Source organism: Zonotrichia leucophrys, chromosome 2 (genome assembly GCF_028769735.1).
Source record: "Zonotrichia leucophrys gambelii isolate GWCS_2022_RI chromosome 2, RI_Zleu_2.0, whole genome shotgun sequence".
NCBI classification, from domain to species: domain Eukaryota; kingdom Metazoa; phylum Chordata; class Aves; order Passeriformes; family Passerellidae; genus Zonotrichia; species Zonotrichia leucophrys.
Window position 1 is genome coordinate 152746592 of NC_088171.1, and position 27521 is coordinate 152774112.

General features: G+C 47.3%; 1 protein-coding gene and 1 long non-coding RNA gene across 4 annotated transcripts; both read right to left on the reverse strand.

The window, feature by feature from the left end:
- Positions 1–672: 672 nt before the first annotated feature.
- LOC135444723 (uncharacterized) lies at positions 673–3693 on the reverse strand. The gene is made up of 5 exons (XR_010439260.1): positions 3364–3693; positions 2589–2664; positions 2290–2470; positions 1712–1829; positions 673–1117 (listed from the first exon to the last, which is right to left on the reverse strand). It is a non-coding gene; the product is annotated as an uncharacterized LOC135444723 (long non-coding RNA).
- A 3746-nt stretch (positions 3694–7439) lies between these two features.
- On the reverse strand, positions 7440–26978 carry THUMPD2 (THUMP domain containing 2). 3 transcript variants are annotated; one of them, XM_064706809.1, is made up of 10 exons: positions 26880–26978; positions 26446–26578; positions 24933–25348; positions 23516–23593; positions 20749–20801; positions 20358–20445; positions 19330–19401; positions 18512–18626; positions 16556–16673; positions 7440–15089 (listed from the first exon to the last, which is right to left on the reverse strand). In XM_064706809.1, the coding sequence occupies exons 1-10, from the start codon at positions 26976–26978 to the stop codon at positions 14609–14611; spliced, it is 1653 nt and encodes a 550-aa protein (XP_064562879.1). In that variant the 3' UTR covers positions 7440–14608. The 3 variants fall into 3 exon arrangements, with proteins under 3 accessions (XP_064562879.1, XP_064562880.1, XP_064562881.1); XM_064706810.1 differs by having other exon boundaries at positions 26446–26546; positions 26880–26898; XM_064706811.1 differs by lacking the exon at positions 26446–26578 and having other exon boundaries at positions 26880–26953.
- Positions 26979–27521: the final 543 nt, after the last annotated feature.

Genomic DNA, 27521 nt, shown 5'->3' on the forward strand with positions numbered 1-27521 from the left:
TCTCCTGGGGACCTTGGGGTGCCCCAATGGCATCAGAGCCCCGAGTTTTCACGCTCTTTTCCTCTGTTTAGAAACTACACTGGAACTTTTTTCTGGAAAAAAGACATTACCTAAATCCTGTCCCCATGTCCCAGACAGATAGATATTCAGTTATTAGTTGGCTGGGCAGCAGTTTCTTAAATAGAAGGATAAACAAGGTGTGAACATTTTAGCTACAAGCAAATAGGCAAATCTGAACTAGGTACTGCTGGTCGACCACTGAAGTTATTTTGAAGCAATTTTTTAAACAATAAAATACTGATGCCACAAAAATAAAGCAAAAAGCTAACTACTGGCTAAGAAAAAATTAACTTTTGACAGCAACAACATTCCAACCACACAGGCTTTTTTCCCGATGTCATACCTTATAACTACCTCTCTTGGGAATTCTCATCATGTATCCCAAAAGGAATAAATACCTTAGAGCGTCCTAAAGCAAAAAGTAGCACACATGAGCTCCTCACACTCCCGGCAGTGCACTGAGCTCCTCACACTCCAGCGCAGCGTGCACTGAGTCTGCAACAAATTCTGCTCAGTGAGGGTCTGCAAACAAAGGTTCAACTGATGAACTGAACTGATTTTATAGGGATGTTTTCTAAGCACAGAAGCACAAAAAAGAACAAGCAGTAATAATTCTTAAATAAATCTGCAAGTTTTATTTAGCATATATGCGACTGATTTCCACCCTGTGGCTTCTCACTTTGATTGGTCTGTAGGTTCAGGAAGATGACAATGCACACTCTGCCTTCCCTGAGCCCCCACAGCAGCTGAGCGCTGCTCCGTGTGCTCAGATCGTCAGGAGCTGGATTACACGTACCCGGACGGACTGCAACTGCTCTGCTGCAGATTCAGGAGACGACGGCAGAGAGGGGCTGGCCGAGGCGTCGTCCGAATTCCATTTCTGTGTGACGAGAAGCGGTTTGTTCCCAACAGCTGCAACATCCCCGGCTCGCTTCCCTGGTGAGTACCGATGGCACACAAATGGCAGCCTGAGGAAATCGTGTTCTGGGCTCTAAGTGGCTGGGACAGGGTCTGATGTTTTGTTTTGTATCTGTATGACGATTAGTACGACAGGGCTCTGAGGGATGACATGGCAACACAGAATTAAAAACTCCTCGATAGGATTACATCGACTTCTAGGAAAAGACAAAAGCCTGTCACCCTTCTGAAATCTACTTTTAATCCAAAGCACGGGGATTGTCAGTATACTGCACCTTCCAGCTTTTCAAAGCAGCTTACTTCTGAAGACCAGGAAACATTGATTTCTACAGAAACAATGGGCAACCCCCAGGCTAATTTAAGCACTACTCTTTAATAGGGGATCTGCCAGCGTGCCAGTCCAGCTTCAAGTGCGCTTTATTTCAGTCTCACATCCCCACAAAATTCTTCTCACATCTTCCAACCCTGAAATCTTCTTTTTTCCCTAAGGCTTCTCATCATTAGCAATTTCCAAGTAACATGGTATTTTTACAACATTCAAAAATGTCATGCTGGACTGTGCTAGAGAGTAATCTGCAAATATAAGCTTAGCAAAGATTGAATTGACTTGTCCAGAGAAAAAACCTACAAGTGAACACCCACACCTGCCTACAAAGAGCTAACAAGCCCCTGGCAGCTACCACATCAAAGCACAGTGGATGTTTCTAATAGAGGGTAAGGATAACAATATCACCTTTTGTTCTCTGCAGCTTGTTTTCCCTGCAGTCATATTTTGCTTCTTATGATTGTTTTAGTCTCTGTATCTTCTTGGACAGCACCGAGCCTGACGACAAGGATACGAGAGTCTTTCCCTGCCGTAGGGAGAGAACCAGGAAAACAGTTAAAAAAAGAACAGGGTAGTTTGAAATTCATACTTCCAGTGAGAAGCAGCGCCTAACAAACAGAACAAAAGCAAACAAAGCACGATACCTCCCTGGGGACAGAAGACTTATAAACCCTCCAGGATTTACGACCAACCCCTTCAGGACAGCAGCCAAGTGTCCCATGAGGTGGTGCTGCACCAAAGAACGATCTGACAGGTTCCAAAGAGTCAAATGCACAATATTTTGCAAAGCCGTGAAATCTTGCAAAATAACAAAAATACAATAGATATAAACTACAGGGCAAGAGTACAAGTGTTCGCTTTAAGAGCTGGAACCATGCAGGTGAGCACCTGATAACTGGATCCTCACCAGAGTTTGAACCCTTCGGTACACAGAAGGGTTTTCCCCAGAAATTTCACAGACTGAGTTTTGATAGAAGTACACTTGCCAGATCCTCAGAAGCATCACCCATTCTCCAGGTGTCTGGAGAGAACTGCAAATGGCTCTCACGTAGTTTGAGCTGGTTCTCCAAGGTCTCAGGGTGAATTTCACCAGATGCAACCAAATCGGGCGACTCCCAGTGGGACAGAAGGAACCCAAAGTTTGGGTAAGCAGAGCTGCAGCAAATACTGAGGAAACAAACATAACAGCGTAAAAAAATAATAAACCATCCTTTTTTTTTCTCTTGCTTTTGTTTTTTTCTTATTCAGATCAGCATAGCAATTAAAGAGAAGGTGAAAAACTCACCATTACTGAACATTTCATCATCTGTAAGCCGAGCATCCTTAGCATAGAGGACTCCAAAGTTAAAATTCACCGATCCCTGGGAAATAAAACCAAATATTGTATGATAAACAGTCAAACAGCAGACATAAAAATTTGTTTCCTCTAAGGACTTTCAGGTATGTATGTATCTTTGCATACATCCTACACATTAGAACATACACTTTATACCATCACCTAATACATAATATTTTACCTTTAAATTTTGATAGTATAGCATGAATTTTTAACTTAAATTGGCGATCTATTATTATTAAGTTGGTACTGAAAGTTATTTCTGCTGTCACATTCAAAAAAACATTATTTTTTTTTTTTACTGTAATGAGCAATCGATTTCAAAGTCATCACAAGCCCATCAAAATACAAAGCTGTATTCACTGGATGGGTCTGTGAGCTAGAAGTAGTTAGGCTTGTACTTCCCTCTTGTTCTTCCAGAACCGATAAATCCTGTCAACAAAACCAGGATCTTTAGCCCACTGCTGTGAAAGATTCTACAAGGATGATGGTTTGATTTGTGTTTACAAGTTTTGATTTGAAATGGCCAGTTCAATGGATAAAGACAGTTTAAGTAGTATTACATTACTATTATTATTATTTCTATTATTATTTTTACTATTACTACTACTATTATTATTACCTGCTACTGGAAGAAACAAACCAGTCGTACCTATACTTAATTACTTTTATTTCCAGAAAATAATAAAGTGAAAGAACCAAACCAAAAAAAGTCACTTCCTACCTTTCATATCAAGGGATGAAAAATTTCTCTTGGGCTCTTCTCCAATTTATCAAGACTCATAGCACTGAAAGGCAAACAAAACAGTGCTTTATAGAAGGGCAAGTGCACATTTCAAGGCTGAACCACCAACCGATTGCAGTGACAGCACTTACAACACGAATCTTTCCGAGAGCCTCTGTTAAATGCAATGTTCTGTGGAACTGCCATTTCTTTCCCAAAATACTAACTTCCAACACTTCCTAAACGTATTTGGTATTTTAAAACAACAGAAGTTAGTGAGACACTGTGTGGAGGTCAGGTTTAAATTTATTTCCTTCTAAAGCACAGAGCTCTGTTCCATCACCCTTCACTTTGGCTCTGCACTGAATCACGGTGAGCATTTGAGGAGTGCTCAATAACCAATTCTATTTCTCTCTTTTTCTAGTTCTCTTTCTTCCTAAATAATTCAAGGCAAGTCAAAATGAAAAATGACAAGTTCAGCATCAAATTCACACTTTCCTCTTTGTCTGGTCAAGAACAGGCTTTCAAACCACTTATTGCTGCCTTCAACGATTAACACTTGCAAAACCACCAGCCCATGCGGCCAAGGTCAGAGCTCTCTGCCCACCGAGGACACGGCAACCAGCAGGGCCCTTTCTCCCACTCTCCAGCACGGACCTGCGAAGCCAGAGAGGAGTTTACAGAGACCGGGAGCCGGCGGGACGGGACGGGCGCCCGGCCCGACCTTCCAAAGCTGCCGGCAGCGACGGCGGGGAGAGCCACGGCCCCGCTCCGCCTCCTGCGCCGCCTGCCCGGGGCCGCCCCGCCGGGATTGTCCGGCCCGCGGTCGCTCCCAGCGCCTGGAGCGGGGCGGGCGCGGGCCCGGGGGCTGCAGCCCTGTTCCGACGCCGCTCGCTCCCGCCCCTCGCCCTTCCGTCGCTCGGCAGCCGCGTCCTTCCGCCGCCCCCGGCACCCAGCGGCGAGAGGCAGGGCGCTGGCTCGGGGGGTGCAGTACCGCTCTGTGGCCACAGGGGGGCAGACTTACTAGGGTGTGCGACTTTCCCGCCCTTTTGGCCGCCAACTTGAGAAGGTCAAAGAAACTCCGCGACACCCGCGACACGCCACTCCCAAGATGGCGGCCTCTCGGCTGCCTGTCGGCGCACAGCTGCAGTACCGCGCTCTCCCCACAAGGCGGCAGCACTGCCGCCCGCCCCAGCCGGGGATGCCTTGGGGCTGCGGGCAGGGACAGCGGCAAAAAAGAACAGGGGCGACCCCCGCCAAATACTGCTCTGAAATAAATGCCCCAAAACAATCCGGAAAAAAAAACCAACAAACCATGCCTCCAACCCAATAAGAACCAAAAAACAAAAAAATTCCCAACTCTTTTTTTTAAACAATATTTAAATATATTTTATTTTTATATTTTTCATATTTATATCCACATTTATATTTAAAATGTATATTGATGTATAACGTTTATTTATACATTTATATTTATAAATTTCTATTTAGAAATAAATTAATATTCTATATTAGATCTATTCCTATTACTTAGATTTATTTATATATTTTTATACATACATTTATATATATTGATTTTATATTTCTGTGTTAAGATATTTACTTCTCTAACACTTATATTATTTAAAATAAAGCCCTGCCTCTACCCAAATAAAAGCCGAACGAAACCCTTTTTTTAAACTATATGTTAATTTTTTCATTATATTTTTCATATTTATATTCCCATTTACAATTAAAACGTATACTAATGTATAGTGTTATTTGTGTTTTATATTACATCTCTTCCTTTTATATTTATTTATTTTTCAAATTTCTATATCTATATTTTTATATCTTGTTTATATATTTCTATATTTAGAAATATATAGCAATAATATCTATATTCATACTATTTAATTTGAAAACCCTACCACTATCCAAATAAAAATCAATAAAAGCTCTTTCTTTTAAACTATATTTACATATTTTTTCATATTTATATTCACATTTATATTTATAATTTATATTGCCGGATACTGTTATTTATATTCCATATTACATCTCTTCATATTGCTCACATTTACGTTTATATTTTTAGTTCATTTTATTTATAGACATTATATTTATTATAGAGAATACCTTTTAATAGAATACTAGATAAACTATTTTTATATTATATATTTTTATTACTTATATTTATTTATAATAAGTATTTATAGATATCGGAATATAATAGTATATTTGTATATTTGGATTTATATTTTTATATTATTTATATTTATATTTATATTATTTAGAAAAAACCTCAGCCTAGAACTTAATAAAAACCAAATATCTCCAATTTCTTTTAAAGTATATTTAATATTTTTATGTTTACAATCTATATTTAAATATCTTTGCATATGTATAATAGATTTTAATTTATAGCTATTATATTACAATAATATATAGTATAGATTTTTGTATTTATCTGCTTTCTATATTTATGTTTGCTGTTATAATTTTAAATTTATTTTTAAATTTATATTTATTTGTATGTTAAACTGTATATTAAGCCATATAAATTCATTAACTTAACACTTCAGAACCACAAACATACTGTAACTTTGTCAGCACCAGTACGCAGTAGACGCTCATCCCACCACAGCATATCAAAACAAAACCTATTTCTATTACTAACAGAACAAAGATTCCACATCCTACGCAATGCGGCATTTCAGCAGCCAGCCGGCCACTCAGGCTTAGGCAGGTTCCAAGGTAAGAGCTGTGGTGGAAGCCATGTGATGGCAGGTCTGGGTTCCCTTTGGGATGCCTGTTGCAGCTGCAGTGTGCCTGCAGCTCTGGGCTTTGTGGTTTTCAGTACCCTAGCAAACAATCGGCCACTCAGTGCAGCAGGCCCCTGAACGAAAACGCCAGCCCTTTTCCATGGAAAACCAAACTCACCAGTCCCGGTTCCAGAGGCCAGGTTGCAGGAGGCACATGGCACTGTCAAACCAGCCCGAGTTAGCAGTGGTGACAGCTTGGGTCTGGGAGGCGTGCAGTGCAATGCGGAATTTCAGCAGGCACCCGGTCACTCAGGCTTAGGTCCTCACTGAGGGTGAGCCGTGTGGCAGCTGCAGCTACAATCCGTGCCCAGGCTGCGGAGGGATCTGCTCCCCGTGCGAACAAAGGGTGGCCAGGGCAGAGCCCGGAGAGCTGCCAGGGAAACGTGGCTGGTCCGTGGCCAGCACCTTCCGGCCGAAGCCATGGCAAGAGCCGGCTGGGATGGCCCTGGCAGGAGGCTTTCCTTGCATTCCCTCAATCTGGCCTCTGAGCGTGGCTCTGTTGCAGCTCTTCAAGCCTTGAGGGAAGATGAGAGCCCATCCTGCCTCAGCATACTGCTTCAGCTGACCTTTGAGAGAAGATCTGCAGGACTTGGTTCGTCTGCTGGATCAGATGGACAGGCGTCCATCAGCGATTTCCAGCTCCCACTGAAGATGGCAGCACCTGCAGAGCAGGATGGACCAGCTGGAGCTCCAGGCACAGCTCTTGCTGCTCAGAGCTGAGCCAGTGGGAAGCTGCAGGAGCTCAAGCTCCAGCAGCTCGTGCCATCTCTCTCTCTCCCCGTTGGCAGCTCCCTCCCTGCAGCCCTCAGGCCCTGCCCACTCCCTGTTTTTATCTCCCAGCTCACCCCTTTGCTTCACTTTCCCTTAATAAACAGTTTGGGGTTTTCACTTGACCGCGTCTCCGTGGAGCTGAAGCGACACAAAGCCTGAGCCTGGGGACGCGCAGGGCCCTGCTGCCGTTCTCCTCCGCGCTGCGTTCCGTGCACGGACAGAGAGGAACAGGGGCAGCTCAGGCTGCAAAGGTGCCTGTCCTGCTGCTCCAGCTGCACAGCACCGTAGAGTTCAAGGTTGCGCTGAGCACGCTGAAGGGGACAAGGACCCTGTGTTTTAGAAGAGCCAATTTGAGTTTGCACTGAACCCAGCCGTGAGGGATTCCATGGTGTCCTGATTCAGGGCAATGTTTGGAGAGAACCCCCAAAGGGTCTCCTCTAAGAAACAGATCCAATCGGCCCCTCCTCCCAACCGGTTTTGGAGAAAATACTTCCTTGGAGAAAAGAGGAAAAAATCTCTTTATTAAACAATAAGCCCTAAACAATATTAAACAATAAAACCCCTTGCTGCTCCAAAAGAGATGACAAACTGACAAAATCCCCTCCCCAGGTTGCAGCTGAGTTCACTCAGTCTCTGATCAGTCCCTCCGGTGCTGGAAATGTCATGGGCCAGGCCTGGCCCAGTGGGCCACAGCTGCAGCTGCTGGTGCTCCCCTGGGTGTGCAGTCCTCCAGAGTAGTTTCAAGAGGTCCAAAGAAAAAAGAAAAAACTAGTCCAGGGAACTTCTTTGCCTCAGCTAGCTAAAACTAACTAAAAAAAGGAGAGCTCAGTACCACAGTCTGTCCATCTGCAGACAACACGGTCCAGGAGCAGGAATGTGGAGGAGTGAGTGCAGTGTCTGAAAACAAACTGCGCGCTTCTTCTCTCCCCCCTTCACTCCCTGGAACAAGTCTTAAATGTGCAAATTATTATTCAGCATAAACAGGACAAGATGACTGGGGATAAACGCATCATATAGTCAACCTAGGACATTGTACCCCCTATCCCCATATCGTCCGCTTATTACTAAAACTAATATAAATTCTAACTCTACAAACACATACATTATACATCCAGTATACAGCTATACACAAAGGTAATAACATTCAGCAAACAGTGATATTTACACATAGGTCTCACCCAACAATCAGATCTCCCTGAGGTACACATTGTGTTCTTCCATCTTTTTGCATTATCCACCATGTGCAACCTGGTCCCTGAGCAAAAACAACCCCACAAATGGGTTTGTCTGTATTCGAGGCAGGATTAATCCAAACTGTCTTCCCTAACAAATCTCTGACATGTACCACTGGGACTTTGTCTCCATTTACTCTCTGCAAAGGCTCAGATTGGGCAGGGCCCACTCGGTTAGTAGAGCCTCAGGTGTTAACTAACCAGGTGGCTTTTGCCAGATGCTGCTCCCAGTTTTTGAACGATCTACCACCTAATGCTTTCAATGTGGTATTTAACAGTCCGTTTTACCTCTCCACTTTTCCTGCAGCTGGTGCATGGTAGGGGATATGGTACACCCACTCAGTACCATGTTCCCTAGCCCAGGTGTTGATAAGGCTGTTCTTGAAATGAGTCCCATTGTCTGACTCAATCCTCTCAGAGGTACCATGTCTCCACAGGATTTGCTTTTCCAGGCCCAGGATGGTGTTCCGGGCTGTAGCATGAGGCACAGGGTAGGTTTCCAACCATCCAGTGGTGGCCTCCACCATGGTCAGCACGTAGTGCTTGCCCTGGCGTGTCTGGGGCAGTGTGACGGGGTCAATCTGCCAGGCCTCCCCATACTTGTACTTGGACCACCGCCCAACGTACCAGAGGGGCTTCACTCGCTTGGCCTGCTTGATGGCAGCACACGTCTCACAGTCATGGATAACCTGAGAAATACTGTCCATGGTTAGATCCACCCCTCGGTCTTGTGCCCACTTATAGGTGGCATCACTGCCCTGATGGCCTGAGGCATCATGGGCCCATCGAGCTAGGAATAACTCTCCCTTATGTTCCCAATCTAGGTCTATTTTGGACACCCCTATCTTTGCGGCTTGGTCGACCTGCTCATTGTTTTGGTGCTCCTCATTTGCCCTACTCTTGGGAACATGAGCGTCCACATGGTAGACTTTCACAGGTAGCCTCCCTACCCTGGTAGCAATGTTTTTCCACTCTTCAGCAGCCCAAATTGGTTTCCCTCTACGTTGCCAGTTAGCCTTTTTCCACCTCTCTAGCCATCCCCACAGAGCATTGGCTACCATCCATGAATCAGTGTAGAGGTAGAGCTTTGGCCACTTCTCTCTCTCAGCAATGTCCAGGGCCAGTTGAACAGCTTTGAGTTCTGCAAGTTGGCTTGATCCACCTTCTCCTTCAGTGGCCTCTGCCACCTGTCGTGTGGGGCTCCATACGGCTGCTTTCCACTTCCGGTTCATTCCCACAATGCGGCACAAACCATCAGTAAAGAGAGCGTATCGTGTATCTTCTGCTGGCACTTGGTTGTATGGTGGAGCTTCTTCAGCCCGTGTCACTTCTTGTTCCCCTTCATCAGCGAGACCAAAGTTTTCACCTTCTGGCCAGTTTGCAATTATTTCCAGAATCCCAGGGTGATTCAGTTTTCCAATATGGGCGCGCTGTGTGATAACAGCAATCCATTTGCTCCATGTAGCACTGGTGGCATGGTGAGTGGAAGGAACCTTGCCTTTGAACATCCACCCCAGTTCTGGTAGTTGGGGTGCCAGGAGAAGTTGTGCTTCAGTGCCTATTACCTCTGAGGCAGCCTGGACTCCTTCACAGGCAGCCAAGATTTCCTGCTCTGTTGGAGTGTAGTTGGCTTCAGACCCTCTGTAGCTTCGACTCCAAAATCCCAGTGGTCGGCGTCAAGTCTCCCCAGGCACATTCTGCCAAAGGCTCCAGGACAAGCCATGGTTCCTGGCTGCAGAGTAGAGCATGTTGTTCACCTCTGGTCCTGTCCTGACTGGGCCAAGGGCTACTCCATGAGCAATCTCCTGCTTGATCTGTGCAAAGGCCTGTTGCTGCTCTGGGCCCCAGTGGAAATTGTTCTTCTTGCGGGTGACCAGGTAAAGAGGGCTCACGATCCGACTGTGCTCAGGAATATGCATCTTCCAAAAGCCTGTGACACCTAGGAAAGCTTGTGTCTCCTTCTTGCTGGATGGTGAAGACATTGCTGTGGTCTTCTTGATGACATCGGTGGGAATCTGATGCTGTCCATCTTGCCACTTCACTCCCAGGAATTGAATCTCATGAGCTGGTCCCTTTACTTTGCTCTTTATAATGGCGAAACCAGCTCCCAGGTGGATTTGGATGATTTCCTTCCCGTTCTCAAACACTTCCGCAGCTGTGTTCCCCCACACAATGATGTCATCAATATACTGCAGATGTTCTGGAGCCTCACCCTTTTCCAGTGCAGTCTGGATCAGTCCATGGCAGATGGTGCGGCTGTGCTTCCACCCCTGGGGCAGTCGGTTCCAGGTGTACTGCACTCCCCTCCATGTGAAAGCAAACTGAGGCCTGCATTCTGCTGCCAGAGGAATGGAGAAAAATGCATTGGCAATGTCTATAGTGGCGTACCACCTTGCTGCCTTGGACTCAAGCTCGTACTGGAGCTCTAATATATCTGGCAGGGCAGCACTCAGTAGTGGAGTCACTTCATTCAATGCACGATAGTCCACAGTCAATCTCCATTCTCCTTCAGATTTTCACACAGGCCAGATGGGGCTGTTGAAGGGTGAGTGGGTCTTGCTGACCACCCCTTGGCTCTCCAGCTCTCGGATCATCTTACGGATGTGAACCACAGCATCTCTAGTGGTTCTGTACTGTCGTCGATGCACTGTGGAAGTGGCAACTGGCACCTGCTGCTCTTCTCCCTTCAGAAGCCCTACTGCAGATGGATTCTCAGACAACCCAGGCAACGTGTTCAATTGCTGGATGCCCTCTGTCATTACAGCTGCTATCCCAAATGCCCACCTGAGATCCTTTGGGTCCTTGAAAGACCCTCTTTGGAGGTAATCTATGCCCAAAATACATGGGGCCTCTGGGCCAGTCACAATAGGGTGCTTCTTCCACTCATTCCCAGTCAGGCTCACATCAGCTTCCACCAAAGTGAAATCCTGGGATCCCCCTGTCACACCAGCAATAGAAACAGACTCTGTCCCCACATTAATGTGGGGACTAATGTACATTGTGCACCAGTATCAACCAAAGCTTTATACTCTTGTGGTTCCGATGTGCCAGGCCAACGAATCCACACAGACCAGAAAACACGATTTTCCCTGGCCTCTACCTGGCTAGAGGCAGGGCCCCTCTAAGCCTGGTTATCCTTCTTTTCCTGGGCGTATGTTTTGGATGTTCCTTCGAGGGGATCAGACATGTCATCATCACCATACCTGGCCGTTTGGCTACGGGCAACTGGAGCTGCTTTCCTTCTGGTGGAACTCCCTCTCTGAGCCCTGTCTATCTTCAATTCATGCACCCGTCATGCCAGAACAGCTTTAGGTTTTCCATCCCACCTTCTCATGTTTTCTCCACAATCATGCAGGTAGAACCACAGCTCAGCTCGTGGGGTGTACCATCTCTCTCCATCTGGGGAACTTCTGTGTTGGATACCAGTACCTCTGATCTGTGCTGCTGAGATATGGAGAAGGTCGTCTTTAATCTCCTCTCTGAGCTTCTTGTGATTCTCCTCTATCTTATCCTCCAATTTCTGCAGACATGTTTCCACTGTTGCAATTCTGGCATGTGTCGGGCCACGTACAGCATCTGCATATGCTCGGAGCTTCCTTGCCATGTCAAGCACAGTCTCATCCCTCTCATCCCTCTTCATGATGGCTAAGGCAGAAGCATATTCATGTGGCCCAAGTCGCAGAAGTTTTCACCACATCACAGACGTGCATGGTACCAAGTCTGGGTTCCTAGTTGTTACATCATCTGAGAAGATAATCTCTGCCACTGCCATTTCTCTCAGGCGTTGGATCCCTTGTTCTATGGTCTTCCACTGAGTTTGCTGCATATAGAGATCATCTGCACACAGGTATCTTCGTGCAACACTGTCCAAGACCTGTGCCCAGAGGCTGTGTGGATTAGCCTCGTTCATCATTTCTTGGTCAATGACAGGATCCTGTGACAGGGATCCCAAATGCCTGGCTTCAGTGCCATCCAGAACTGTAGCCTCGCCTGCAGCATCCCAGAGATGGACCACCCAACTAATTATGGATTCATCGGGTCATCGTGTGTAATCCTTCCGTAAGCCACGAAGGTCCTTCAGGGAATAAGTCTCAGTATTGGCACCTGATCTTGCACTTGCTGCTTTGACTCCTGATTTTATGTCAGGAGGCATTGAAGGTCCTTCTCCTGTATCATCATCATCCACTGGTCCATCGGTCTTGTCCATGCACTTTCCACTTCTAGTACTGGCAGCAACAGCCATTGGTTGAGGCTTATTGTCTGGTTTAGCTGCTGGCTTAGGCTCACTGTCTGGTTTGGCTGCTGGCTTCGAGCCTGGAGTGTTGGCTGCAGCCTGAATCACTGGGATAGTTGCTGATTTATCTCCCTGCCCCCCTGCCTCTGTCTGCTGCCTGACAGTATCTAGCAGTGTGCGATAAGCATATGCCAGGGCCCAGCTCACTGCAATGACCTTCCTCTTCTTAGGCTCATCCTGGTACTTCTCTTTCAGATATTTGCCCACCTCAGCTGGGTTCTGAATTCGTTCATGGGGAAAATCCCAGACTATAGGGTCAGAGAATTCCTTCAGGATTTGGCCCATATCCTCCCATTTCCCACACCACTCAGGATTTTCCATGCCTGGGTCTACTCCAGGGTCAGGGGTCTCATCAGCCCGTCTAGAAATCTCAGCCCTCATTCTAGAGAAGCTGCAGACTGTATAGAGGAAGGTTACCAGACTGAATACCAGAAAGATGGTCTCTTGAACATTCAGGGGAAACGGAACATTCTTCAATAGTGATGCAACAGATTCAGAAGAGAAGAAGGAAAACAAAGGCTGAAAGCCTCATCCCCTGTTCCTCCTCTAACAAACTCAAACTCAAACAAATGGGTGCATAACCATTGCCACAAGCCATTCATACCTGGAGCAGACACCAGCATGTTTATAAATTTCTTACAAATCATTACCACCAAGCCCAGCAGGAAAGCTATCTTTATCACAGATCGCACAGCTGCAAAAATACACATTAATAACTACAAGATACTTAAGGACAGAAAAGTATGTTTGAAAATGCAAATATAGTCCTATTTTATACTTTTCTCAGTAAAAACATTTGAGAGAAACTGTTGAAGTCAACAAAATAACATTATTAAACCCAACTCTGCTCTTTAAGGTGATCTTCAGTCAAAAGCTTTGCACAGAAACATACAGAAATGTATTTTATCATAATTTTCCCTTCCTAAAAGGCCTCCAGTGTTCCTGCATGGCTTAGGAAAGCAGTGAGAAGTCTTTATGTTTAGTTCTCACAGAAAATGTGCAATGATTTTTGGTTTTTGCTATCTCAGCCTTTATACAAAGGATGCTAAAACCCAAAGGAGGGAGTGCTTTCAGTATTGCCTTGGGCCCTTTCTTTAATGCTGGTACAGTTCTAAAAGCCCTATTTTGATGGGACAGAAGAATCAAGAGAAAAGAAAAGGTACAGGGGAGAAAATAAGGTGTCCCAAAGTGCAGGAGGGAAGGGGAGAGGCAGGGCAGGGAGGACCCAGGACACACAAAACAGAGTTGGGGTCCAGGACCTGAGACTGGCTGCAACTCCAGCTGTCAGTGGTGCTGCTTCTTCTTCAGCCTCCCTTCCTGCTCAGCACCTCAGGGGGCTCGCCCATCCTCCACCAAAGAACAACCCTAACACTAAGAATAACTAGAATAGACAAACCTGTAGCTTAAATATTACTTAGAAATGAATAGATGGAGTGCACAGCCCAAAGATCACGGGCTACCACATCTGGGTTTGCAGTTCTGCAAATCAAGACTTTCTCTCTGACAGAAACTCCTCCCAATACTGAGCAGCTTTGCCTAAACAAGGATTTGAGGACTCTGCCACACTGCAATACACTTTATCGAATACAGCAGAACTGGCATCTTCCTCTGTCACAGACATCTTTTATGAAAAATCCTTTCCTTTGGATTTTTCCTCCTGAGAAGCTGAGAGGCCTCAGGAACAAAATGTAAACATTGATTACCTGCTGCTGTGGAATGCAACAGGTGGATCTGTGATTGGTCTCATAGAGTTGTTTCTAATTAATGGCCAAGCACAGTGAGCTGGCTGGGACTCTGTCCGAGCCACAAGCCTTTGTTATCATTCCTTCTTTTTCTATTCTTAGCTGGCCTTCTGATGAAATCCTTACTTCTATTCTCTTAGTATAGTTTTAATATAATATATACCATAAAATAATAAATCAGCCTTCTGAAACATGGAGTCAGATCCTCATCTCTTCCCTCATCCTCAGACCCCTGTGAACAAGGTCACATTCCACCTCTCCTAAAAACCAGAGACACAACAGCACAGTGCCTTAGGACATGCCAGGAAGGTGAGGCAATCTAAGGGATGGCAGTGGGTGTGTCTGCACCAGCAGAGCCCCACGGAGCCCTGTCCTGCTGCTCCCAAAGCTTTCCAGTTCCCTTCAGCCCAGGGCCAGAGAGCTCCCAGCTCCAGGGAGTGTCCCAGTCCTGGGACAGCTCCCAGGCCCAGACACCTTCCTGTATTTGTGGATGAAAGCATCAGTCTTGCCAAGGCTAACAGCATAGACACCCTCTGGCAGCAGGGACCCAAAATGTCTGCTGAGAACAGGTTCTCCACCCCCCTGGGCCAAGGAGGAGGAATTCCCATCCACACTAGGGGCTGCTCTGCTGTCACCATCAGCAGGGTCACTTCCAGCACTGCTGGTCAAACCATCCATGGCCTGTGCAGGAGCTGCTCCAGTGTCACCATCAGCAGGGTCACCTCCAGCACTCCTGATCAAACCATTCATGGCCTGTGCTCCACTGTCACAATCAGCAGAGGCCTCAGCAGGGTCACGTCCAGCACTCCTGGTCAAACCATCCATGAGTCTGTGGAGCTCCTGGCTCAGCAGCAACACCAGGGTCCCTCCAACTCGAAGCACTCTGGCAATCACAGGAAAAAGAAAGGTTAGGTGTTGACTCCTCCTGGCATCCCTTTGCCACTGCTGACACTTCAGATGCCACCTGCATTCAGTGAAACACCCGAGAATGCCCGGCTCAACTCAGTGAGCTGCACCTTCAAGAGAAGTTTAAATCCCTGATCTTCTTACCTCTTTCTAAATGGGAGAACAGGGCCCTGTCCTGACTCCAAAACATTTCTGATGACAGCAGTTCTTTCTGTTGGGTTAGCAGGGAAGAGGGACTAATTTTTTACTCCTCTCAGCACTCTTTCAAGGATCAAGGGCACCATCAAGCCCAGAGTTTTTGGAGATTGCAAAGGAACAGCCTCCCAGTGCAGCAAGGGCTGCTCAGATTAGCATGGTAACTCCCTTCCTTTTGGAAACTTCAAAAAACAGCCTTTTGGAACTTTCCCTGTTCCACTGATCCTTCATGGCTTTCAAACTCAGGAAGCAGAAGAGAAAATTAATAAGTGTTTGCAATTAATTTTTCTAGGTAAATGTCCAAACATTACACGTGGCTTTGAAAGAAGGGAAAAAGAAATACTGTCCTGATTCAGTTTACAGCAAGTAGTTTGAACAGCTTTACTGTGGAGGTGGGGCTCTCATGGCCCCTTCCTCATCTCCCCCTTCCTAAGGAATTATTTTACTTAGGATGGACCAATAGAGCAAATAAGGGCAGAAAACAAGCACAGTAAGACTGCCACACCATTCTGTGGAGCCATGCAACCTTCTCCAGCACCTTCCCACCACATTCCTGCATTGGCTGAGCGAGATCAACACCTGCCCAAGAGCAGTCCTAGAGAAAGAGTTTCTTGGCAGGCAAGAATAGAGGGGAAGATGGCTTGACCTGTCTGCTGGAAGCAGCCCAGCTATCAGCTTGGCCCAACTCTGCCACCAAATGACATGGTGAGGGATGAAAGGACACACCTAAAACCAGCCCAGGCTGCTAGTGAGGCATTCCTGGACAGCAAGGACGATGCATGCCCCTTCTTCTAGTCTGAGATTCTTCCTGCCAAGCCAGGCTGGTCAAAGCTGGGCTGTGGCCTTGAAAAGGAAAGACTATGAACTTATACAAGCAGGCCTCGGCTAGAAAATGATTACAGCTTTATTTGCCTGGCCATGCTTTAACTTTGTCCGGGTAGGCCTCTCCTCTTTCTCCTTTCTGCCACACTGGAGTGTGGCTCAGAAACATTTCCCCACCGTGCCTTGCAAAGAGCATTTGTGAGCATGGCTCACACAGGAGCCTCCCTTGGCACTCAGAGCTGGTGAGACACAACACAACAGCCTCCAAGGGACAGGAATGGGCTGGGACCCCCACAGCCTGCACAGAGTCACACTGCAGAGCTGCAGACTATGGAGCAAAGCAGGTCTCAAGCTGGCTGAATGCTCAGATCACAAACCATCATGGCACTTTCACCAAACCCTGAGCGTGCCAAAGGCCACATGTACCTCTCCATTTCCTGGAGAAGATCTGGTAGGAGCTGGGCATCACTCGTGGTCTTGAACTTCTTCCCAAATGGAATATCCGAAATAACGCTGTCAAAGCTCTCTGAAGGCAATGGCAGAGCTGCAGGATAAAGGCAGGTCTTTATTTATCTCTGACTGTGTGAAAAATGCACAGCAGCTCTGCCCCCGTTCCCCCTTCAACACTGCCTGCCAGCTCCTTTTGGGCTATGCACATTCACACAATCTATATAATCCACATAATCACACAATCTAAAATAATCCACATTTTGGATTATGCAGACTCACAGCTCTTGCTCTTGCCCTCCACCACGGAGACAGCACCCCTCTGCCGACTGGGAGGAGACAAATGTGTGGCAGCACTGTTCAGCCTGCAGAGTCTCTGCCCCTGCAGCAAGACTCTCCTAGGGCACTACATGTTCCCAAATTAACTGCTGCCCCTCAACACCCAGTACATCTTAAACATGAAAATCACTGAGCAAAACACAAAAGAAGAGCTATGTGAAAATCACTGAGCAAAACACAAAAGAAGAGCTACATTTGTGAGCACTTTACTCGGTGAAAACGTCCTAGTGCACGTGTATGAATGGCAAGGAGCCACCTTCAGTTCCTCTCCATGCCCCTTTTTTCCCCCCAGGAATCTGGTTACAGCCAGAATCACCTGGATTCTGTCAGAGGTGATGTCATTGAAGGGTCTCCTTAGAGCTCCTGCATCCCACCAAGGAAGATGTAGCACTGTGCCTGTGGTGATGGAGGCTGGCCACGTGCCAGCCTGTGCCAGGCCAGCTGAGACCCCTCCTGAGACCCTGAGGGTCCCTCCATCCTGTGCCAGGCTGTGCAGGTCAGCAGGCCTGGGCCCTGCACAAACCCTGGGGTCCTCCATCCCTCAGGGTGCTCCAAACTCACTGGACACAGCCTTGAGCAGACAGCAGGACTAAAGACTTCCAACAGCCCCTCCTCACCTAAACTCTGCTGAGATTCTGTGCCAACTTTTCTACAACTAGCTGGAGATGTTTCCTGGACCATTCTTTTTTCAACACTTGCAGCACAACAACTGGGTATCAATTTTATCTGCAAATGAAAGGACATGCCACCTACAGCCCTGCTCAAGACATGCAGGAGTGACAGCTTCTGACCAGTGATGGAGACAGCAACTTGCTCCATTTAGAAAACCTGGCAGCTAAGCACCCTTCATTATCCTAGAAATCAAACACATCTTTTAAGTGAGAAATAAACCTACATTTTTATAAAAAAATCAATAATGTTTCTTACCATTCCAGTAAGAAATTAATACTGCAAGGTAAAAAAATACGCACACTTCACTCATGCACAGGAAAACTCAGCCAGATTGCCTGTCATGGATTTTATATTGGCATAATTTAGCCTCAGATTCTGAGGTCCAGAATAAGGTCATGAAATTATTGCCTTCTCTACAGAATAGCTCGCAAATCAAGAGCAAACAGACTCCCTCTTACAGGAGAAAGGAACCATCATTCAAAATACTCCTACTGCAAAACATGAACAATTCAGCTCAGTTTAATGTGTCCTCATCAATACTCACCTGGTAAATTTAAGTTACAGGCTGCATTCCATTTGGATTTGTCCTGGTTGTGCTCCACTAAGATACAAAGAACTCTCACATGGTACATACTCTTTATGTATTGTGGTGGTAAATCACACATTTACCATGAAGAGAGACAACTGCTGTCCATGGCAGACAATTGTAATTTTTATTGTCTTCTGCTGACTTAAGTCTTAAAGTTGAATGAAAGTTCCAGGTGCAGGCAGCAGGGAGGAATTACAAATAATTATCCCTTCACTAGCACAGAGTCACCACTCAGCTATTTTGGGGAGTTACCTCTACAATGTATCACCTCAGGAGAACCTACCTGTCCAATCCCAGAAACACAAAAAATCCACCTGGAAATAACACAGACATACCTTTCACAGAAGCTTTAAACAGCTCAATCTTATCCACCAGGCCTGCAGCTCTGATATTGCCATCTGCACCCTCTAACTGTGAGTCACTTATATCAGCACCCCAGTACCAGGCGTCCTGTCCAGAGAGAGAATAAAGTAATTTTGTAAACACTCCAGTTCTTTATTTCATTAACCCTTCTCCAACTGCCTTGTTGCACAGCTCTTGCAAGACAACCCCCTTCCTGGGACATCTGCTGTTGTTACACAAAACAATTCACAATCCAGAGGATGGAGGAATGGAGGAAGTATGTGCTGTCTCCACTCTTTCAATGTTCAGAAATATTAATGATCAGAGAAGTATGTGCTGTCTCCACTCTTTCAATGATCAGAAATATTAATGATCAGAAGTATGTGTTGTCCCCACTCCTTTAATGCTCTGGTCTGCTCAAGGCCCTTGAAATGACAGAAGTACCAAGAGCATGTCCTAACAGCAGGACCCCAGCTAGGTTCAGCCAGGCCCACTGCCCCTAAAGCTGACGACTGCCCCATGACACCGACTCCTCTGAGCCCAGGACAAGCCCAGGAAGCTCCACAAGCTCGTGGCTGCCTCACACAAACCCTGCAGTGGAAATCACCAGCTGCACCAGCCTGCAGGACACATTCACCTGGGGGAACCTTTGTACTGAAACGCTTGTAGCAGCTGCCTGGAAAGGTTGGTTTGGTTTCAGCTTTCCAGGCAGCAATGAGCTTTTGCCTTACTGGCAGAGAGAAAACCCTGTCCCACAAGCACCAGTCTCCCTGCAGAGGGAAACTCCAGCAGCTGGGGCTGGGATACTCACAGGCCACTCCTTGGCAGCCTCCAGCAGGATGGTTCCTAGCCCACACATGGGATCCAGCACAAGGGCACCAACCTACAAAAACAGAGGGGTTACTGCATCCCCAGCAAGACAGACTCCTGAGCCAGGACAGAGCTCACAGAGGGATGGTCATAATCCCTCTGAACCCAGCATTAACAAGAATATCTGGTAGTCCATGGTCAAACTCGCCTGTAAGGGAATATAGTGAAAAGCACCCTCAGCTTCACTGCAGACAGCCCTGAGGAGACATTGAGGAGGAAATATTACAAGTGGGCTGCAGACACTGTACCACTGTGAAAAGAGATCACATTTCCTTGGAAAACAACACCAATGTTTCATTTTTTCACCGTCACACAACAGCAGAAAAAATCTCACCATTTAGACATGTATCTGTACAAGGAATACCAGCTCTGTTGGGAAGCACCTGGAGTTACAGCAGACACCTGGCTGAACTGCAGGTGACAGCACACTCATCAAAGGCATGGCAGACCCTGTCCATCCACAGGCACTAGGGAATGATGCACTGAAACCATCCCACTCCTTCCCAGTGAATGGGAAGAATGGGGCACTGAAACCACCCCACTGCTCCCCAGTGAATGAAGCACTGAAATCACCCCCCTCCTTCCCAGTAAATGGAGCACTGAAATCACCCCAATCCTTCCCAGTAAATGGAGCATCGAAATCACCCCACTGCTCCCCAGTGAATGGGGAGAATGGAGCACTGAAATCACCTCACTCCTTCCCAGTAAATGGAGCACTGAAATCACCCTACTCCTTCCTAGTGAATGGAGCATTGAAATCACCTCATTCCTTCCCAGTGAATGGGAAGAATGGGGCACTGAAACCACCCCAATCCTTCACAGCCAGTGGGGAAAATGGGGCACTGAAATCACCCCACTCCTCCCCAGTGAATGGAGCACTGAAACCACCCCACTCCTCCCCAGCCCCCATGAGCAGCACCCCATTCCCTTAATTCGGGACCCATTTCTTGGCAAGAAACACTCACTGACCCTGATTTCAGCCAGAGATGCCATGGCCCATGCCACTGTTGACCGCAGTCCTGCTGTTCTGATGTACTCTCTGTTTGCCAATGGAAGCCTGCAGACAGCAAAAAACCAAAAAAGTTAACTAAACCAGCAGCAGAACCACCCAGAAAAGCCCATGTGATGTCAAAGAACAAATGAACTAGACAGATCTCCTGAGAGACAGAGAAGTCTCTTTTAACCATAACTCACTGCAAAGTCTGGCTCTGTGTTCATTTAAAACCCAGGCAGATCACAAGATTAATTTGACAACAGTGGTTATTAAACCAAAAGATAAATACTCATGGTGGAGAGCAAGATTTACAAATCCTGTCTGTTCTGATACTGCCATGACAAATCCAGTGGGGAAAACACTTACCTGAAAAGAGGAATCCCCACCACAGAGTGAATGTCATTGAGATGTACAAAGATCTAGAAGAGGAAAAAAAAACCAACCCAAATATTTTCAAGTCTCAAACTGACACAACAATAGCTTTAACTCACTTAAACCAGACATAGATGCTTCTACAACTTCTGATTTCAGTTTTTAAGAACAAAAATGCATACTATAAACAGTACCAATTAATTGGAAGAAATCCTGCTGGACGATCTGAATGCCACTTTGCAGATGATTTAATGCTTAGTCAAGCTGAGGGGTATTTTGTCAGCCAGGAATCCATCAGCAAGCACTTGAATTTATAAGGGGGCCTATTTTTCCTTAACACAGCATAGGAATTTTTAGTTATAAATCCATTTACTACAAGTGGGAGAATATTATTTACTGTATACTAGCAACAAAATAATAAACATTTAAAAAAACACCAACTAAACAAAAAAACCCCCCAAAAAAAAGTCAAACAAAAAACCCAAACCAAACCCCACCAAACAAAAAATTCCAAAACAAACAACAACAAACAGCTGTAGGCAGTTACAAGAAATTGTCCTGCTGTTCCATAGAGAACATCCCAAAAGAAGACTGAGCTCCCCAGCAGGTCTTGCATGACTGCAATCCCTGCTCCCAGGAAGCACAAAGGGAAACAGGATGCTGCTGGAAAATCCCAGTCCTCAGCACTTGAACAGCTTCAGAGCAAAAACCTGGGCAAGAACAGGAGGGGCACGTGAGCCTCACCAAAGCTGTACACAGTACCTAGTGCTGAGTGTGGGCACCAGTGCCAGAAAATGAACTCCACAGCCTCTGCAGGTCTGGCATCTCTGGGCATCAGAGCTGAGAGCAGCTCCCACAGGTCAAGGGCAGGGACGGACAAACATCCCTGGGGAAACACTCCTTATCAGGAGCCAGGAGTCCTCTGGGAGGTCCCCAGGCAGCTGCATGAGCAAGGGTGCACCAAGGGAGCTGTTTGCTGTTTGTGTGGGAGCCTTCCCCAGGCCCTGTCTGTCATATCCTCAAGTCCAGCTCCTTGAGAACAGCCCATGCTGCCTGCTCCCTTCCCCTCCAGGGGCCACGGACACCCCTTGGCTCAGGTGAGCTCCATTTTCACACAGTCAGAGCCCAGCAGTCTGTGTGGGTGCTGGATCCTGCTGGAGACCCTTTCACAGACACAGAATCACAGAAATTCTAGGCTGGAAGAGACCTGTAAGATCATCAAGTCCAACCCATGTTCTAACACCTCAACTAGATCATGGCACCAAGTGCCACATCCAGTCTTTTTTTAAACTCTTTGAGGGATGGTGACTCCACCACCTCCCTGGGTAGATGATTCCAGTATTCGACCACTCTTTCTGTAAAATACTTCCTCCTTAATTCTAGCTTGCATCTCCCTTGGCGCAGCTTGAGACTGTGTCCTCTTGTTCTGTCTGTTGAGAAAGAGACCAACCCCCAGCTCACCACAGCCACCCCTCAGGAAGTTGAAGAGGGTTATAAGGTCACCCCTGAGTCTCCTTTTCTCCAGGCTGAACAACCCCAGCTCCCTCAGTCGTTCCTCATATGGCTTGTGTTCCAAGCCCCTCACCAGCCTCGTTGCTCTCCTTTGGACACGCTCAAGCATCTCAACGTCCCTCCTAAAGTGAGGGGCCCAGAACTGGACGCAATACTCCAGGTGAGGCCTCACCAGTGCTGAGTACAGGGGAAGAATGACCTCCCTGCTCCTGCTGACCACGCCCTTCCTGATACTGGCCAGGATGCCATTGGCCTTCTTGGCCACCTGGGCACACTGCTGGCTCATGTTCAGCCAACTGTCAACCAGCACCCCCAGGTCCCTCTCCACCTGAGCACTGTCCAGCCACACCGTTCCTAGCTTATATCATTGCAGGGGGTTATTGTGGCCAAAGTGCAGGACTCGGCACTTGGACTTATTGAAATTCATCCCATTAGATTCTGCCCATCCATCCAACCGTTCCAAGTCCCTCTGCAAAGCCCTACGTCCCTCTAACAGATCAACACACGTTCCCAGCTTAGTGTCATCTGCAAATTTGCTAATAAAGGACTCTAAGCCCTCATCCATGTCATCAATAAAAATATTAAACAGAACTGGCCCCAGCACAGATCCCTGAGGGACACCACTGGTGACTGGTTGCCAGCTGGATGCAGCACCATTCACCAGCACTCTCTGGGCCCGGCCATCCAGCCAGTTCTGAACCCAGCATAGAGCACTCCTGTCCAAGCCACGGCCTGCGAGTTTGTCTAGGAGTATGCTGTGGGAGACAGTATCAAAGGCCTTGCTGAAATCCAAGTAAACAACATCTACAACCTTCCCTGCATCCACTAGGCGGGTTACCTGGTCATAAAGGTGACAAGGTTGGTCAAACAAACCCCATGGCTCAGGTGAGTTCCATTTTCACAGAGCCCAGCAGTCTGTGAGGGTGCTGGATCCTGCTGGATCCTCAGGGGATCCTTTCACAGACACCCCATGGCTCAGGTGAGTTCCATTTTCACAGAGCCCAGCAGTCTGTGAGGGTGCTGGATCCTCTGGGGATCCTTCCCCTCCCACGCTGGCAGCCCCAGCCAGGCTGGGGTCCATGCCAGAGCTCTGGGAGGCACACACACACCAGGGCCACACACATGCTGATTTTCAGGTAAATTTAGCAGCAGGGACAGGCCATGGTTCCACGTGCAGAGGGAGCAGAGAACCAAAGCAGAGGTGCCAGGGTGAGTCTGGAAGCACCCACAGGCACACAAGCAGCCCTACCTCCAGGTCAGGGTCCCGCAGATCAGCTCGCCACCCACACTGCTTCACCAGGGCTGTGCCAAGGGCTCTGCCGACCTCCTGCGAGGGGACAACAGTCACAGGCATGAGAAAACCACACAGAGCTGGGGAAACTGCAGAGCACAGGCATGAGAAAACAGAGCTGGGGAAACTGCACAGAGCTGGGAAAACTGCAGAGCACAGGCACGAGAAAACACAGAGCTGAGGAAACTGCAGAGCACAGGCATGAGAAAACACAGAGCTAGGCAAACTGCAGAGCACAGGAACGAGAAAACACACAACTGAGGAAACTGCAGAGCACAGCCTCAATGCACAACCCTCAGAAATCCCAGGGAAGAGCCTATGTCTAAGACAGTAACTCACACAACTCACAGTAGAAGAAGAACAACAGGGCAGAGCAGGTGAGTGAGGGGCAAAGCAAACACAGCACAAAGCAAACAACCAATGCAAACAACCAAACAACCAATGCTCAGCTGCAGCAGGAGAGGAGAGGCTGAAGTTCCAGTCCTGATCAAGTCATAATAAAACACTGACTTGATCCTTGTGGGTCCCTTCCAACCCAGAATATTCTGTGACTGCCACCGTTTTGGAATTCTTAATTACACACACAAAATACTTCCAATGGCTCTAAGGCAGGTTACCCAACAGAAAACCTGCAAGTGCACAACTACAACTCACAGTTTTAATGCTTTCGTTACGTATAAAAAGTTCTGATTACCTTCAGAGTATAGGTTCAAATAGCAGAAATTTAAGCTAACACTTCCCTCCTAGGGAAGCTCATGTGTCTCGCCTCACCAAGGTACTAGCTTTAGTAGGAAAAAAAATCTAAATACTGACACCTTCCAGTAAAAGTAACCAGATGGGAAGACGGCTGAATGGAACAGACCCCTGGAGGACTGCATGACACTATTCCTTCCCAAGGACCAAGCTCCACTACTCCCAAGACTCCCAGGGCTGTATTCCTGAAGAACAAATTCTCCCCAATACCCAGCCAGAGGCAACTGAAGTTGTGAGCTCTGGCTTTTACCCCTTTGTCCAGACTGCACAACTGAGAGGAGTCTGGCCCCAGAGTCCTTGCAATGACCCTTCAAGGAGATGTAAATTATCCAATCACTCCTCACTGGGCCTCCACTGGCCCAGAACCTCAAACTCTTACCTTTGCTTTCCCTCAGCTAAAGGTATTGATTTGAAAAACACGAAGGGTAACAGTGCCCAGAAATCAAAACCAGCATTTGTATCCACTTGTTTAAGATGAATGCAGGTAAAGGGCTTTTTTAGAAAATACAGAAAAAGCTTACATCAGTTTATTATTCCAGAAAACATAACACAACTGAAATGTCAAAGTACACATCTCTGTTCACCCTTGCTGGATTATTTTAAAGCAGGTAGCTCAGCATACCTGTGAAGTCAGTGTTCTGGCAATGGCTCCACTGCAGCGACATGACACCCTGAAGCTGAAGCCAAGCTCCTCACTGGCAGCAGGATCCTCTGCATTGCCCATGGAAGGCAATTCTGAGCAAGTCCTGCTCTCAGTCCAGCACTCTGGCCTGCTCATTCTGGCTGCTGCCTCACAGGTCTCTCCAGCTCCCACCTGACACTCCTCAGACACAATTGCCCTCACTTGTTCTGTCTTTTGCCTTTTACTTGCAGTATTTGTCTCTTCTTCTGACTTTCTCTTCAGAGACAATGCATTTCCTATAGAGCCATCATCTGTTTTCCTCTTGTGCCCATGAAGTTTTCTCCAAGCAGAGACAATATCCAGCCAGTATTTCGGGTCCTCAATGACAAGGCTTTTAATCTCATGAAGCATTTTCCCTGGAAGAAAAAAGCAGTTTTGGGTTAAGTGCCTCAGCCTCGGGATTTCACTTCCCTGTGCTCAGATTTCATTCATGTGTGAGTCCAGAATCACAGGCACAGCTGAGCCCTCAGCAGGAGCCACACAGGCGCCCCTCTGATTACCAGCTCTGCACAACCAAGACTAAATCACACTAGGGCTGAATTCTGCACAAGAACTCAGCAGCTGTAGAAAGCCAGAGCATCTGTGAGAGCCATTCCCAGGGACAGAGCACCAGCCTAGCATGCCACCCTCCCCAGAAAGCACCTGGCCCAGGTTTAAGCGATGCAGAACACTCTCCAGCATCAAAAGACAGATACAAACATGAATTACTTTGAGTCATCTCAGGCAAAATCAAATTTATTCTTCCAGAAAGAAATTTTTTTGCTTCCCATTCATCACTGTGCCTTCAATCCTGCAATACACACCGACACGTGTGGGCAGTCCCCAGCTAGCCACAAGAGTGGCATGGGGAACAGAGAGGCCAATTCACTTAAATGCATCAAAGCTGGTCAAGGAAAAAAATAAAAGTCTTTCTAGCTATCACTTAAAATCCTAGAATCATAATCAAATTTCATCCTCAAAGCTGAAGGTAATCTCTCAGATAAAAATCAATCCATCTAACTTGAAATTCTCACTCCAATACTGACAGAGAGCACGACCCAAGAAGCTGAGACTTAGAAGGGAGCAGTGCACTTAGGAGTAAATTGACACAATATACAGATCGGGATTCACTTTGTTTAACAGAAAATAAGACTTCTCGTTAAAATAAACACAAGAGATCCAGGGCTGAACGCTGCTTTTCGGGTGGGGTATTATTCTCTTTTTTGGGGCTGGGCTGGGGAGAGAGTCTCTGAAATACACATATACACTCAGTGCCGGCAGAAAACAGGCTGCAAGGTAGCTATTGAAAACAATTTAAAAGCCCTTTTCAGGTCAGAAACATGTTGAAAACACACTGGGGTTGAAAGACACTTTGGAATCGATTACTGTCAAGTAGAACTACAGCCACCAGTAAAAACCTAAACACTTCAAATGTTATAACCAGGACTCAAACGAAGGCCTCCCGTGTCCGTACCTCTGCTCCCGGACACCGGCAGCGGGCTGTGCTTCTTCAGCAGCAGGAACAGGCGCTCCCCCGACCGCAGCTGCCGCAGCTCCCCGGGCCCCGCCGCCGCCCTGAAGAACACTTTTCCCGAGACGCAGTCCACCTCCGGGAGGAACACCCATCGGACCGGGCCGGGCGGCTCCGGGTGCGCCCTCCCGCACCCTCCGGGTGAATCCTCCCGCAGTCCCGGCTCCCTCCGGGTGAATCCTCCCGCAGTCCCGGCTCCCTCCGGATGAGCCCCTCCGACCCCGGCCAGCCCCGCGCGTGGGCCGGCACAGCCCGGGCCGTGCTCGCCGGGCTCCGGGAGCGGAGCTCCCTGCTGAGCCGGACCGGACCGCCCGGGTGGTCACTGGCTCCGGCTCCCCGCTCACCCGGCTGGTCACCAGCTCCGGCTCCCCGCTCACCTCGGTGGCGCCGAGCCGCGCCCGCACCTCCCGTGCCAGGAAGGGCTCCAGCCCGCGGCCCGCCGTGCAGAAGAACCGCCCGGGCTCTGCCGCCGACATCTTGGAGAGGCGGGGCCTGCTGGGGCGGGGCCTGCTGGGGGCTACCGGGGGCGGGGACTGCTGGGGGTGTGGCCTAATGAATCAGTAATTACATTAAAAATGGAAAAATTAAATTTAAATTTAAAATTAATTTAAAATTCCTAGTTCACTTCCTACACAAATCCATGCTGTTTTTTGAGTAACTGCTCTTTCACTCAAACAAGACAGCGCAGACTTGAGCAGTCTTCTACTTTTGAGAGGTTGCTTTTGCCTTGATTGCCAGCTAAATCTGCGTGAGGTTTGGGAATTACTAATGGAGAACAGAGCTTTCATCTGGAGTCTGCAAATGCAATATGCAACGAGAAGGAACGGAAGCATTTGGAGAAGACATAAACACTCAAGATTCTCATGGAAAAGCTTTCAGCATAAATATCTGAGAATTACTCATTTAATATTTTCATGCAGTTGTGTGTACTATTCAACAGACAAGACTCAAATAATGTAAAGTGAATGAAAAAAAGGTAATGAAAGTGTAAATTAGCACCCACCCCCTCTCCACAATGG